This window comes from Marasmius oreades, chromosome 10 (genome assembly GCF_018924745.1).
Source record: "Marasmius oreades isolate 03SP1 chromosome 10, whole genome shotgun sequence".
Classification (NCBI taxonomy): Eukaryota; Fungi; Basidiomycota; class Agaricomycetes; order Agaricales; family Marasmiaceae; genus Marasmius; species Marasmius oreades.
In genome coordinates, this window is record NC_057332.1 from 2,482,558 (window position 1) to 2,493,802 (window position 11,245).

At 47.5% G+C, this 11,245-nt stretch overlaps 3 protein-coding genes across 5 annotated transcripts; 2 read left to right on the forward strand and 1 right to left on the reverse strand.

Annotated features, from left to right (window-relative positions):
- The first annotated feature begins 2,377 nt into the window (after nucleotides 1-2,377).
- E1B28_002827 (uncharacterized protein) lies at nucleotides 2,378-5,629 on the forward strand. Its single transcript, XM_043159774.1, has 5 exons — nucleotides 2,378-2,467; nucleotides 2,523-2,757; nucleotides 2,814-4,759; nucleotides 4,819-5,445; nucleotides 5,501-5,629. Exons 2-5 carry the CDS (start codon nucleotides 2,625-2,627, stop codon nucleotides 5,579-5,581), a joined length of 2,787 nt encoding a protein of 928 aa, XP_043003380.1. The 5' UTR covers nucleotides 2,378-2,467; nucleotides 2,523-2,624; the 3' UTR covers nucleotides 5,582-5,629.
- Nucleotides 5,630-6,058: 429 nt separating this feature from the next.
- Nucleotides 6,059-6,562, reverse strand: E1B28_002828 (uncharacterized protein; the record flags this gene model as incomplete). The annotated part of the gene is made up of 1 exon (XM_043159775.1): nucleotides 6,059-6,562. The coding sequence occupies one exon, from the start codon at nucleotides 6,560-6,562 to the stop codon at nucleotides 6,059-6,061; it is 504 nt and encodes a 167-aa protein (XP_043003381.1).
- Nucleotides 6,563-10,068: 3,506 nt separating this feature from the next.
- On the forward strand, nucleotides 10,069-10,989 carry E1B28_002829 (uncharacterized protein). 3 transcript variants are annotated; one of them, XM_043159776.1, is made up of 5 exons: nucleotides 10,069-10,191; nucleotides 10,242-10,572; nucleotides 10,632-10,756; nucleotides 10,813-10,861; nucleotides 10,910-10,989. In XM_043159776.1, exons 2-4 carry the CDS (start codon nucleotides 10,383-10,385, stop codon nucleotides 10,816-10,818), a joined length of 321 nt encoding a protein of 106 aa, XP_043003382.1. In that variant the 5' UTR covers nucleotides 10,069-10,191; nucleotides 10,242-10,382; the 3' UTR covers nucleotides 10,819-10,861; nucleotides 10,910-10,989. The 3 variants fall into 3 exon arrangements, with proteins under 3 accessions (XP_043003382.1, XP_043003384.1, XP_043003383.1); XM_043159778.1 differs by having other exon boundaries at nucleotides 10,829-10,861; XM_043159777.1 differs by having other exon boundaries at nucleotides 10,632-10,861.
- The last annotated feature ends 256 nt before the right edge of the window (nucleotides 10,990-11,245 follow it).

Sequence of the window (11,245 nt, forward strand, 5' to 3'; positions counted from 1 at the left end):
CCGAGGTGCTGAGAAGTTGATGTGGGAGTCATGGCTACCAGGGCACCGTCAGCTTTCGATGGCCGACAACCTCCACACCAGTCTCCGTTCGAATTGAACCCCAGGAGGCTATGTAGACATTTTAGACGGTGGTTTACGAAGACGAAGGCGGCTCACATACTCGAGGTCTGCTTCAATGCCTTGGACTTCAGGGGCGTAGCAAGGAAGCCTTACGGCCACGCGTTCTGCCTCCGCCACCACCGATGGACCAAGTGACCAGTAGTAGAGGTTCGTTCACGAAACCTCACCCAGATATGTCAGGGAAACTGGCGGAGAACCACGAAAATGAGCATATGAAAAAATGGCAAGGGCGACTGAATCAATCGTGCGCTCCAGAAGAAGGGGGATAGTAAATATCACTAGTCGTAAGTTCGAGGACCACGATAGATAATTGTCCTGGGAGAAGAAAGATCAGTAAGACCGTCAGACTCCACAGGGAAGAGATTACATACCGTAAACCTTTTCCAGGAGGAACGTTTAACGTGCTAAAGACACGAAACGTTTGAGCTAACCAGACGGAAGCCAGTTTTTTTTGTAGGATGGGACTAAAACGAAGCTGAAGAGCGGTTTGGCCAGATCTTGAGGTGGTCGGGTATTTGACACCTGAGGGGATACCTGGGTAAGTGAGAGGGTAAGGTTGGATTTAGAATCGAACGTACCGCTATCCTCCCAACATTCATGGAAACTCGACTATCGATACATTTACAACTTCCAATGCAGCGTCGACTTCAAGTTCGGGAAATCTTGTAATGCCTATGCGTGTGCAAGAAGCTCCGGGAGAATGAGACCATCCAAAGTCTGGCCCACAAGATAGTTCATGATGCTGATACAAATCCACCGTCAGGAAGAGAATGGAATGGCGTTGAACGAACTTGAAGCTTCGTCGAAAGCTGCGATGACTAATAGTATTGACTCGAGGTTCCATTCATGAAGGTGAATCCACACGCGCCGAAGGAAAGAGGGTGGTACCGTGTACGGAGTGAGCAGCTACCTACTTAGAAGTTAACTTCAATAACGAAATAGAAACCAAGACAGAGACGCACCGAGGTAACCTGAAAAGTAAGATACTGCAACAACGCTCGTCGACAACGCGGATGACTTTGAATGAAATGTTGTATTGAGATCAGCTCTGTACATTTGGAGTTAGTAACGAAACCGTTCCAGATGCTGTTGAGCTCACCGTCATGGAAAGAAGTTCACAGGGACGCCAAGCCATGAGCTTCCATGCACAAAGGGTGTCAACAGTAATAGAGCACCTTCCGCCGACTCGAGCATCAGAACGGCGTGTATGAATTGACTATGAAAAGAAAAAACATTATCAGGCGAGGGCTAGAACTAACAACGCGATAGCGGGAAAAGAGTTCGTACCAGGTGAATAGATTTCATGGCCGCGTCAAACGCCAAGATGGTGGTGGTAAGGAAAAGAGTCTCGGATGGTGGGAAATTCAGTCGAAAGCTTTTCAAACTCATCCATGCGTTCACGAGCTCAGGCTACGATTGATCCAATATCAATACCGGCGAGCAGACGTCAAATACACTCTCCTCAACTGTGCTACATCGTCGTCCTCGTCACAAACAGGACATACTCCCGAATAATGTAAAGCAGCCTTGATACACGGAGCACAACAAATGCCCACATCTCTAGCACATGGAGCACTTGAATTCGTCCGGCTCTTCGACACCTTCCTCCAGCCACCCATCTTCTGAATCTGCCACAAAGTCGTACGGAGGGTCTCCGAGGTTCTCTTCGCCTTCAAACGATGTGTCGTCAGGGTAGTAGATGTCGGGGTCTCGACAGCCACCTCCACAGCCCTCCAAGGCTAGCTCATCTTCCCAATTATCTTCGCGTTTTTCATGATCATCCTCATCGTCTTCGTCATCACGAATCCGCGATGGACGGCTGCGTAATCAACGCGCTGAAGGAGCCGAGAGGAAAGGAATTATGCGGTCCGTTTGAGGTAGAAGAAGGCAGCGGAGAACACTCACAACTTGGAAACCACCGGCAGAATTAAAAAGCTTATCGCATGTAACGCAGTAGTGGTGGCCGGCGGTTTCGAGGTAGTGCTGTGGAGGTGAATGGTAAGTTTGCGGGTCAATATCGATGGTTGAACAATAAGAACTTACCACACGCAAAGTATTCTTATTTAGGAACTTTTTATGGCGGATGTCGCATCGAGGATGGCGTTCCGTAGCCTTCGAATTTTGCGACGTTATCCGTGGTCGTAGAAGTACTCGTTGCAAGGCGCGCATTAGGAGGTCGATTCGTGGTAGTCTTCTTCTGACATGTTTATGGATGAAGGGGTGATGGTGGTTCAACTGGGAGGGGGGGGTGAGGATGGTTGTCTGAGACTATACACCAATATAGGATCTAACTACCCAGATCAAACCCCGTGCTCGAGAGCCAATTCATGCTGGCCAGAAACTGTCGGTAACCATCACAATGTCATTCTGATAAAATCAGGACTGAATCATGAGAATGACAGGTGCTGTCTTGTGCGGCTGTACTTTCCCAAACACAGTAAGAACGTGTTCGACGCACCCTTGGCCTTCATCCACCATCATCCAACTCGCAATAGGTCTTCTCTATGCCCAGGTCGTCCCAAACCTACTCTTTCCAGGCTGGAAATCAACATGTACTCAACGGTGCCCGCGACACCAGGATAGGGAATGCGGTATTCAATAACGTCGGTCGTGATCAGAATTATTTTACTGGAAACCGTGGGTAACCATTGTATGTTTCTTTCAGTGGAAACAACTAACGGTTTATTCTCCAGCACTTTGGGAAGCGATTGCAGACGTCGGAGCATCTCATAATTCGGAACAACAGGTTGACCGGGGCCGTTGTCTCCCTGGAACTCGTAAAGCAGTTCTCAAACTGATTCGACAATGGAGAGTTTCCAACTGCAAGAGTATGCCAATTTGTTGGCTTTCTGGCACTGCGGGTGTAGGAAAGTCAGCCATCGCATTGACTGTTGCCGAAGAATGCGAGAAAGATGGCCTCGTGGCCTCGTTCTTCTTTTTCAGATCGGACCCCAAGCGAAACAATCCTTCATCCCTCATTCTCTCCATCACACATGGCCTCGTAGTGACAAGGCCACATTTGAAGCCCTTCGTTGACCAGAGAATCGCTGTTGATCCTCGGATCCTCAAGGCTAGGCTGGAAGATCAGTACAAGGAACTCATCCTAGAAAATCTGAATCATCCTCCCCATCAAAGGGTCCCTGATTTGGTTGTCATCGATGGCCTCGATGAATGTAGTGATGCTGCCACGCAGCGCCGTGTCCTCTCCATCATTTTTTCCACGTATCAACAACCATACCATTACCCTATGCGGTTCCTCATATGCAGCCGTCCTGAATCCTGGATTCGACAAGAATTTAGTCGTTTCAGTGACCTGACCAAACATATCGAACTGGATGATTCGTTCCGCCCCCGGTACGACATTGAACTTTATCTCAACCAGCAGTTCCAGGAGATCCGAGAAGATCCCAGCTATTCGCAGGTTGTATTCCCAAACCCATGGCCATCTCCCCATCATGTTTGGCTCCTGGTTCGGAAAGCTGATGGTCAATTCATTTTTGTGATAACTGCCATGAAGTTTGTCAAGATGGAGTACACACTTCCAACTGATCAGCTTTGCATTATCCTCAATACTATATCCAATCCTTCCTCTGTATCTTCGATTCATTCGCCCTTCAATGATCTCGACCAACTTTATCTTGTGGTATTGCGTGCCAACCCTGACCGTGACAAGCGTCTGCTTCCCATTCTTGCGGCGATCACCATAGTTCCAAACTCATCTCCAGCATTCATTGAACTTCTACTCGGGCTCTCTCCCGGCATGGTTGCTCAGACATTACGTGCGACGCACTCGGTACTCGATGTCCGTGGTTGTGAAAATGTCATTGGCATTTACCACCAATCTTTCACCGATTTCCTTGTCAGCCAGGCGCGGTCAAGGGAGTTCTACATCGACCTGTCGATGTGGAAGGACTCCCTGGCCTGTCGGTGGACTAGACTCCTTACCAAGCAGTGTGAAGATGATCCTGGGCTGCTAAGGACCATACACTTAACTTACTCGAGTTCTTTACAAAAATTGGTATTATGCTGGAACAATGACTGCCTTTCTCGAGTGGGTGATATCAGTAGTGCACTGATGTCAGAAGTGGATGCTTTCTACCACGTGGCTTTGTCTATTTCTGCGGAGTTAGTGGGTCATGACAGGCTCCTTCAGATACTTGCGGCAATTCTACTACCATCTCGTGGTCCATGCTCACCCGCTTTCATCCAATCATTGCTTGGTATCCGGAGAGAGGATTTAGATCAGGCATTGCGAGCGATGAACACAATTGTTCACGTGGATCAACAATTTGATTTCCAATCCATTTCTCTTGTTGACTCCACACATTACACATTCCGGGATTTCCTTTTCTCCCGTTCTCGGTCGAAGGTGTTTTTCATCGAAAAAGGCTATCATAGCAACTTCCTTGCACTGAAATACCTCCGTCTTTTACGGATGGGTGTAATCCCTCCAAGCGAAGATGGGGTTTTGTTCATGAAGAGTTGGGCTCACATCTGCACTGACGTCGACATTCCTAGTGAGGAATTGTTGTTCGAACTCTACCATATGGACTTAGGTGGCGCCTTTGTGAAGTCCCCCAACTGCCTGCGTCGCCTTCTTTGTGACTTCAAAATGATCACAACCTGGCTAGAATCTAAAGTAAGTCATGCATCTTGTGAGGAGTTGTGATCTATATCTTGAAGGTCACTTGTTTCCAGACCAACACCACCGATCTTTTTGATCCTTTTGGGAGTATTCAAAGAAGATTTCATATTCGAAGCACAACGCATTGGCAACCAGGATTCCCCGATGACATCATCGCTACAATAATCCTCTCAATCGTCGATTGGTGGCAGTCCCCGGATCCAAAGTCCTTTGCATGTTATCCTGAGGGGGAAACAATTCGCGTCGAATGGATGATGGATTGCGGCATGAACTACGACCAGTGCCAGGAATTGCATAGATTGGCCACGATCACATTGCGCTCAGCCGAGTTTTGCCGGTGTTCAAGCTCTGCATTTGATTCTAATTGTGTTTCGACTCTGATCCCTGGTACAACGGACATGTATCACGTCAATATCCCAGCTGGTTGTGCTCAAGTTTTTAAAAAACTTGTAGCCAATTTGGAGACACACAAAACACAAGATTTGACCTTTATGTGCCGCCATCTTGCTTGCCAACTGTTGGTGAAGTGTCCGCGTCTAATTACAAAATGTCTTCCCTTACCTGAACTACTTCCCCACTTTCGGATGCTCTTGGATTTCGCTAAGGCATTGGGTTTAGGCAAATCCTATCATCCAAGGGAATTCGAGACATCAGGGAAGAAGCTGCTGTCGTGGCTCGAGGTATGACCTTCAGCTACATTCTTCTTTTCATTGTATTCATGCTGCGCATTTTTAGAAGTTCCCTCCCGATTGTGCCTGTGAAGTTGAGCCTTTAAGAAACGATCTCCTTTCTCTAATATTAGCCTATGCCACTTGATGAATGATTTCTTCGCATTTCATTGAATTGACTATGAACCGTTGTCCTGGGGATTGCATTAGTGTACCACTTGGCAGTCAGACAGTTTAGCTACAGTGACACTTCAGCTATCGAGTTGTCTGCGTCCGTATTCACACAAGATTATATAACATTAAACTTTATTGAAATTTTGGCTATTCTTGCGCATTCCAATGACACAAAAGAAGCAGATCACGCATTATCTGAAAGTTACTGTAAGCCCTCCCCCCCCTCTAGAAATGGGGCGTTCCGCGGTCTCTTCAAGCCTCCAGATGACTTCCCCCCCTTCAAGCCGTGAAATGTTGGACTTCGTGTTCGTGATGCTTCACATCCGTATCCGAAACCCGAGTCGTCTACCCTCCATTGTGATGTCAACAGCGAGGCGCTCAATCCGAGTGCAGCAATCGTCCACACCCATACCGATGTCTTCGACCAGACCAGACCCTCGATGGCCTCCGGTCACCAGAGGAAGACGAAACATACACTTCCATAAGATCTCCATTTTCGGCAGTGGTTGGTTGGCGGTTGGTAAGGGAGGGCGATCCCGGGAAACAGGCAGAACAGGCAGTGGGATCTAAGAGTAACCATACGTTCAATAACGGGCATCTCATCGGTCATACATATTAGGATTGAACCGTTTAACCTCTTGAAAACTTCGCATGAAGTCGTACGTGCCGAGCATTCGAGTGTCCATGGATGCCGTGACTCTAGGAACATAAGTAAGGAACGAAGCGCTATGTGTTCATTCTCTGTCGTCACTGAGCGTCCTTTGGGATCAGACGACCAATAATGGAGATTTGCCAGCTGGAAGTGTTTGGTACCAGGGAAACCATCGGAGAACCGTGTAAGGGCGGTGAACAAGAACAAACGGGGGAGATCCGAGTCGAATCTCTCGCGAAGATCCTCAATAGAATGGGGAACCTTGTCTCCGAGGTGGCATTGAATTGTGGCTTTGAGGAGCATGCAGCGTGCAGTCACCGGTAAGAGGGTGGAGAGTGTGTGCCGCTGTATTATACCTCCACAATATTGCCCTCATTGAGTAACACATGTGAAGGAAGCGGAACCTAGGAGCCAACATACGATTAATTACGCATATCCAAAGCAAAATCAAGACATACTAATACCATCCTCCTTCAGAAGAGAAAATCTCGACGATAGCGAATCCCATCGAACACACGAAATTGGTCGTGGTTCAGTTCTTGAAGTTGCCGCAAGAGCTCATGATCCTCCAAGCGACCAGTGGTTCATGTATACCATATATTCATGAACATAGCACGGACGCCTTAGCGCTACACAATCCTCCTCCGTAATTAGGTTAGGACCAAGAGACCAGTGGTACTAATAGGTCGAACGAGGGAACCGTGGAAACCGGCACATGAAAAGACAACAGGGAAGATCCCAAATCTTGTAAGCATGGGAGTAGGTTTGGGACGCACGATAACCGAACCTCTTCCTTCCTACCACCGAGACAGGTGACGCTAAACATGCCTCCAGCTACCAACAAATCCTTCATCCTCAATTCCTATCACCAGGGCACCGTCAGCTTTCGATGTCGACAACCTCCACACCAGTCCCCGTTCGATTTGAACTCCACGAGGCTGGGCAGACATTAGACGGCGGTTTACGAAGAAGATGAAGGCGGCTCACGTACTCGTCGAGCCAACAGGTGTTGTCCAATACTTTGACTTCGGGAATGTAACAAGGAAGCCTAGGGCTACGCGTTCTGCATCTGCCACCACCGAGTGTCCGCAGGGATCAGGTAGCCGGTAGCAGAGGTTCGTTCACGAAGGATAAATGTCCTGGGAAATGAAAAATCAGTATGGCCGATAGAGTTCAGAGGGAAGAGATTAGACACCGTAAACCATTTCCAGTGGGAACGTTTGACGTGCTAAAGACACGAGACGCTTGAGCTAACCAGATGGAAGCCAGTTTTTGTTTTGCAGGATGGGACTAAACGAAGCTGAAGAGCGGCTTGGCCAGATCGTGAGGTGGTCGGGTATTTGGTACCTGAGGGGGATACCTGGGTAAGTGAGACGGTAAGGTCGAATTCAGAATTGAACGTACCGCCATCCTTCCATCATTCATGAAACTCGACTCATCCTGATACATTGGCAACTTCCAATGCCGCGTCAACTTCAAGTTCGGGGAATCTTGTAATGCCTGTCTCGGATTAACATGTGCGTGTGCGAGAAGCCCGAAGTTGTCCAAATCTGGTCCGCAAGATAGTTCATGAGGTGTTGATGACGATAGAAATCGTTGGTCAGAAAAAGAACGGAATGGCGTTGAACCAAGCTTCGTCGAAAGGTGCGATGACGTATAAGAGACCAAGTTTGCCTAGAGGTTCTTCAGGTGTGAAAATATCCATTCCATTCACGAAGGTGAATCCACACATTCTCGCGCCAAAGTAAAGAGGGTGGTACAGAGTGGGCGGGCATCTACTTAGAAGTTTACTTCAATAGTAAAAATAGAAACCAAGACAGAGACGCACCGAGGCAACCTGAAAAGTAAGATACTGCAACAAACGCTTGTCGACAACGCAGATGACTTTGAATGAAATGTTGTCCTGGGATCAGCTCTGTACGCTTTGGAGTTAGTAACGAACCATTCCTGATGCTGTTGAGCTCACCGTCATGAGTAAAAAGCATGGGATCGTCAGAGTCGTTGAAGGCGTGAAGCTGCGCAAATCTTGCGTGCCTGCAAATCGAGGTCGAGGTTTTATGATCGAGTCAAGACAGTAAACAAGCAAAGCCACGCACTTGATTCAAGAGAGAGATTGATGCATCTTCGACGCCTGCAAAAGCTGAATTAGGGTCGATGCGGCAGTGACTGACACCTGGAGCTGAATCATACATAACTCCTTCATACCTAGCCATGAACTTTATCAAGTTCACCGCAGAATCAGAACGGTGTGGATGAAATGAATATGAAAAGAAAAAAATTTATCAGGCTAGGGCTAGAACTAAAACGCGATAGTGGAAAAAGAGTTCGTACCAGGTAACTAAATAGATTTCATGGCTGCGTCAAACGCCGTGGTGGTAAGGAAGAGAGCCTCGAATGGTGGGAAACTAGTCCAAAGCTTTTCAAACTGTTACTCATCCCATGCGTTCACGAGCTCAGGCTACGATTGGAATAAGATAATCCAATGTCAATACCAGCAGACGTCAAATATCCCCTCAAGTGTGCTACATCGTCTTCCTCGTCGCAAACAGGACGCATGCCCGAATAATGTAAAGCAGCCTTGATACACGGAGCACCGGTATTCGTCTGTAGGCTTCTCGACCCCTTCCTCCAACTGCTCATCTTCTGATTCTGCCATAAAGTCATACGGAGGACCTCTTCGTCTTCAAATGATGTATTGTCAGGGTAGAAGAGGAAGCCAAAAACATGTCTCCGAGGCAGTACACCGCCTTCAACAGCCACAGGAGACCGAAGCCTACCAGATGTCGGGCGATCGATAGCCACCTGGATTGGTTATCTTCCCAATCATCTTCGCGTTTTTTATAGTCATTCTTCGTGTTTGTGTTCGTCATCGCTGTTATCGCAATGGACGGCTGCGCGGAAAACGAGACTCACAACTTGGAGACCACTGGTAGAATCGAAAAGCTTATTACATGTGACGTAGTAGTGGTGGCCGGCGATTTTGAGGTAGTGTTGTGGAGGTGAAATGGTAAGTTTGCGGGTCAATATCGATGGTTGAACAATAAACACCACTTACCACACGCTATTCTTATATGGCAAATGTCGCACCGAGGATGACTTTCTGTCGCCTGCAAATGTTTAAGACGTTCTCCGTGGTCGTAGAGGTACTCGTTCCGAGAGGGGTGGATTCGTGATACGAGTCACTTCGGCTGACATGGTTATGGATGGGGGCGATGGTAGATGCTTGAGCAAGTGATCGTTGGAAAATCTTCAGCTGGGAGGAGAGTCTTTTGTTTGAGACCTACATCTCCGGTATGTTCTACTTCCGGTTACCCCTTCGATGTCACTGACCCGCACTTATAGACCTGTTGCGCCACTACAGAATTTAATAGTATTGAACAGCTCGAAATGCACATCATGCTTGCCTTTCAGTTTACTGTGGTTGCTCAAGCTCTAAGTCGTAGGCTCCTGGATACTAATTGGCGTTCGCGAATCCGCAAGTTCAAAGCTTTCCCTCCCGTCCCCCTCTCGCTCGTTACCAGACTACAATTGAGGGAATTCATTATCTCTGCGCCCCTGACTCTGTGTAGTGTTGGTTATTGGTAAATCCGATCTCCGAGGCAGTTGTTTGAGATTTTGGAATACCTTTTCCCACTTATGTCTCCTTCCTTTCCTTTCCTAGTGAGAGCCAAGCCCGACTGAAGCCGTTCAACTCTTAAAGCCATGGAGGGCTTATTTGCGAATACGTTTCGCTGAGGCGACATCGGGCTTACACAAAGCTCAGAAGCAGGGGTACGGACAACGCCTTTTTGATCGTTCAAATCAACTTCCGCGGACATCTCCATCTGCCGGTGTACGACATTGTACATATATACTCAAGTAAACTCGGTGCCTCCTGAACATGAGCACTGACATGGGCTCACGAAGATGCAAGTTTGCTGAACGTACATCATGTAGGTCGCGGCCATCTCAGTTACGACTCGTTCACTTTATTTCAATCCAGATCTCCACAGCTCACCCGAGAGCTGTCCGGAAGTGCATTGGCCTGGACACCGCTTCGGCAGTTGACCGGTCGTTGAAATCGTTGTATGATCAGGAGGAATGATGCAAAAGAGTCACGAGGTCAATCTGGGACGGTGACTGAATGTTATTACACAAGAGCTGTGCGACTTCTACCTACCATCCTTCTCGCTACTGGTCTTCGATGTTCGAACCATCCCAGACCTCCTCAGTTGTCCCCACGCAACAGATTTTAAGCGGCGCCCTCAATACTACGATAGGCCAGGCGGTATTCAATAACGTCGGTCGTGATCAGAATTATTTTACTGGAAACCGTGGGTAGCCATTACGCGTTTTTCAAAGCGAGCAACTCATGGTCATCTCCTTTCTCCAGCACTTTGGGAAGCGATCGCAGACGTCGGAGCTTCCCATAATTCCGAACAACAGGTTGACCGCGGCCGTTGTCTCCCTGGAACTCGTGAAACAGTGCTCAAGCTTACATCAGGAAAAACCCAAATTGTGAATTCGCCGTAATTAACGCTAACCTTGTAATTCACGCTTATTGCTGTGCTTAGTCGTAATTTGTTGTAGGTCAATTAAATTAAGTTACAGTGGGAACTAAAAGTATTAATTCTTCTTAACTTCTCAAACTTTTGGTTAATTTAGACAAAGTTTAAGGCTGCTTCTATGCTGTTGGTGTGGTTGATAACCAGCTTATAACAGTCAGGATCCAGAACCTGGCATGACAAGCTTCTGGAGAAATTGAAATTCTGACAAGTTCCCAGATCTGAGCAACTGTGTTAATTCGCGCAAATTTGTCTGAAATTGTGCAAACAGTAAAAATGTTCGAGTACCGACGAACTTCAAATTTTTTACAAAGTTGGTCCGAGATGCCCATATATCCGAGTTATCAGGCACATGAAGTGTCCGAGCTGTCCGGGACCGGGGCACGACTTCGTCACATAAGAGAATAATATTTTTTTTCGTTCTTTCTTCTTTCCCCTCCTT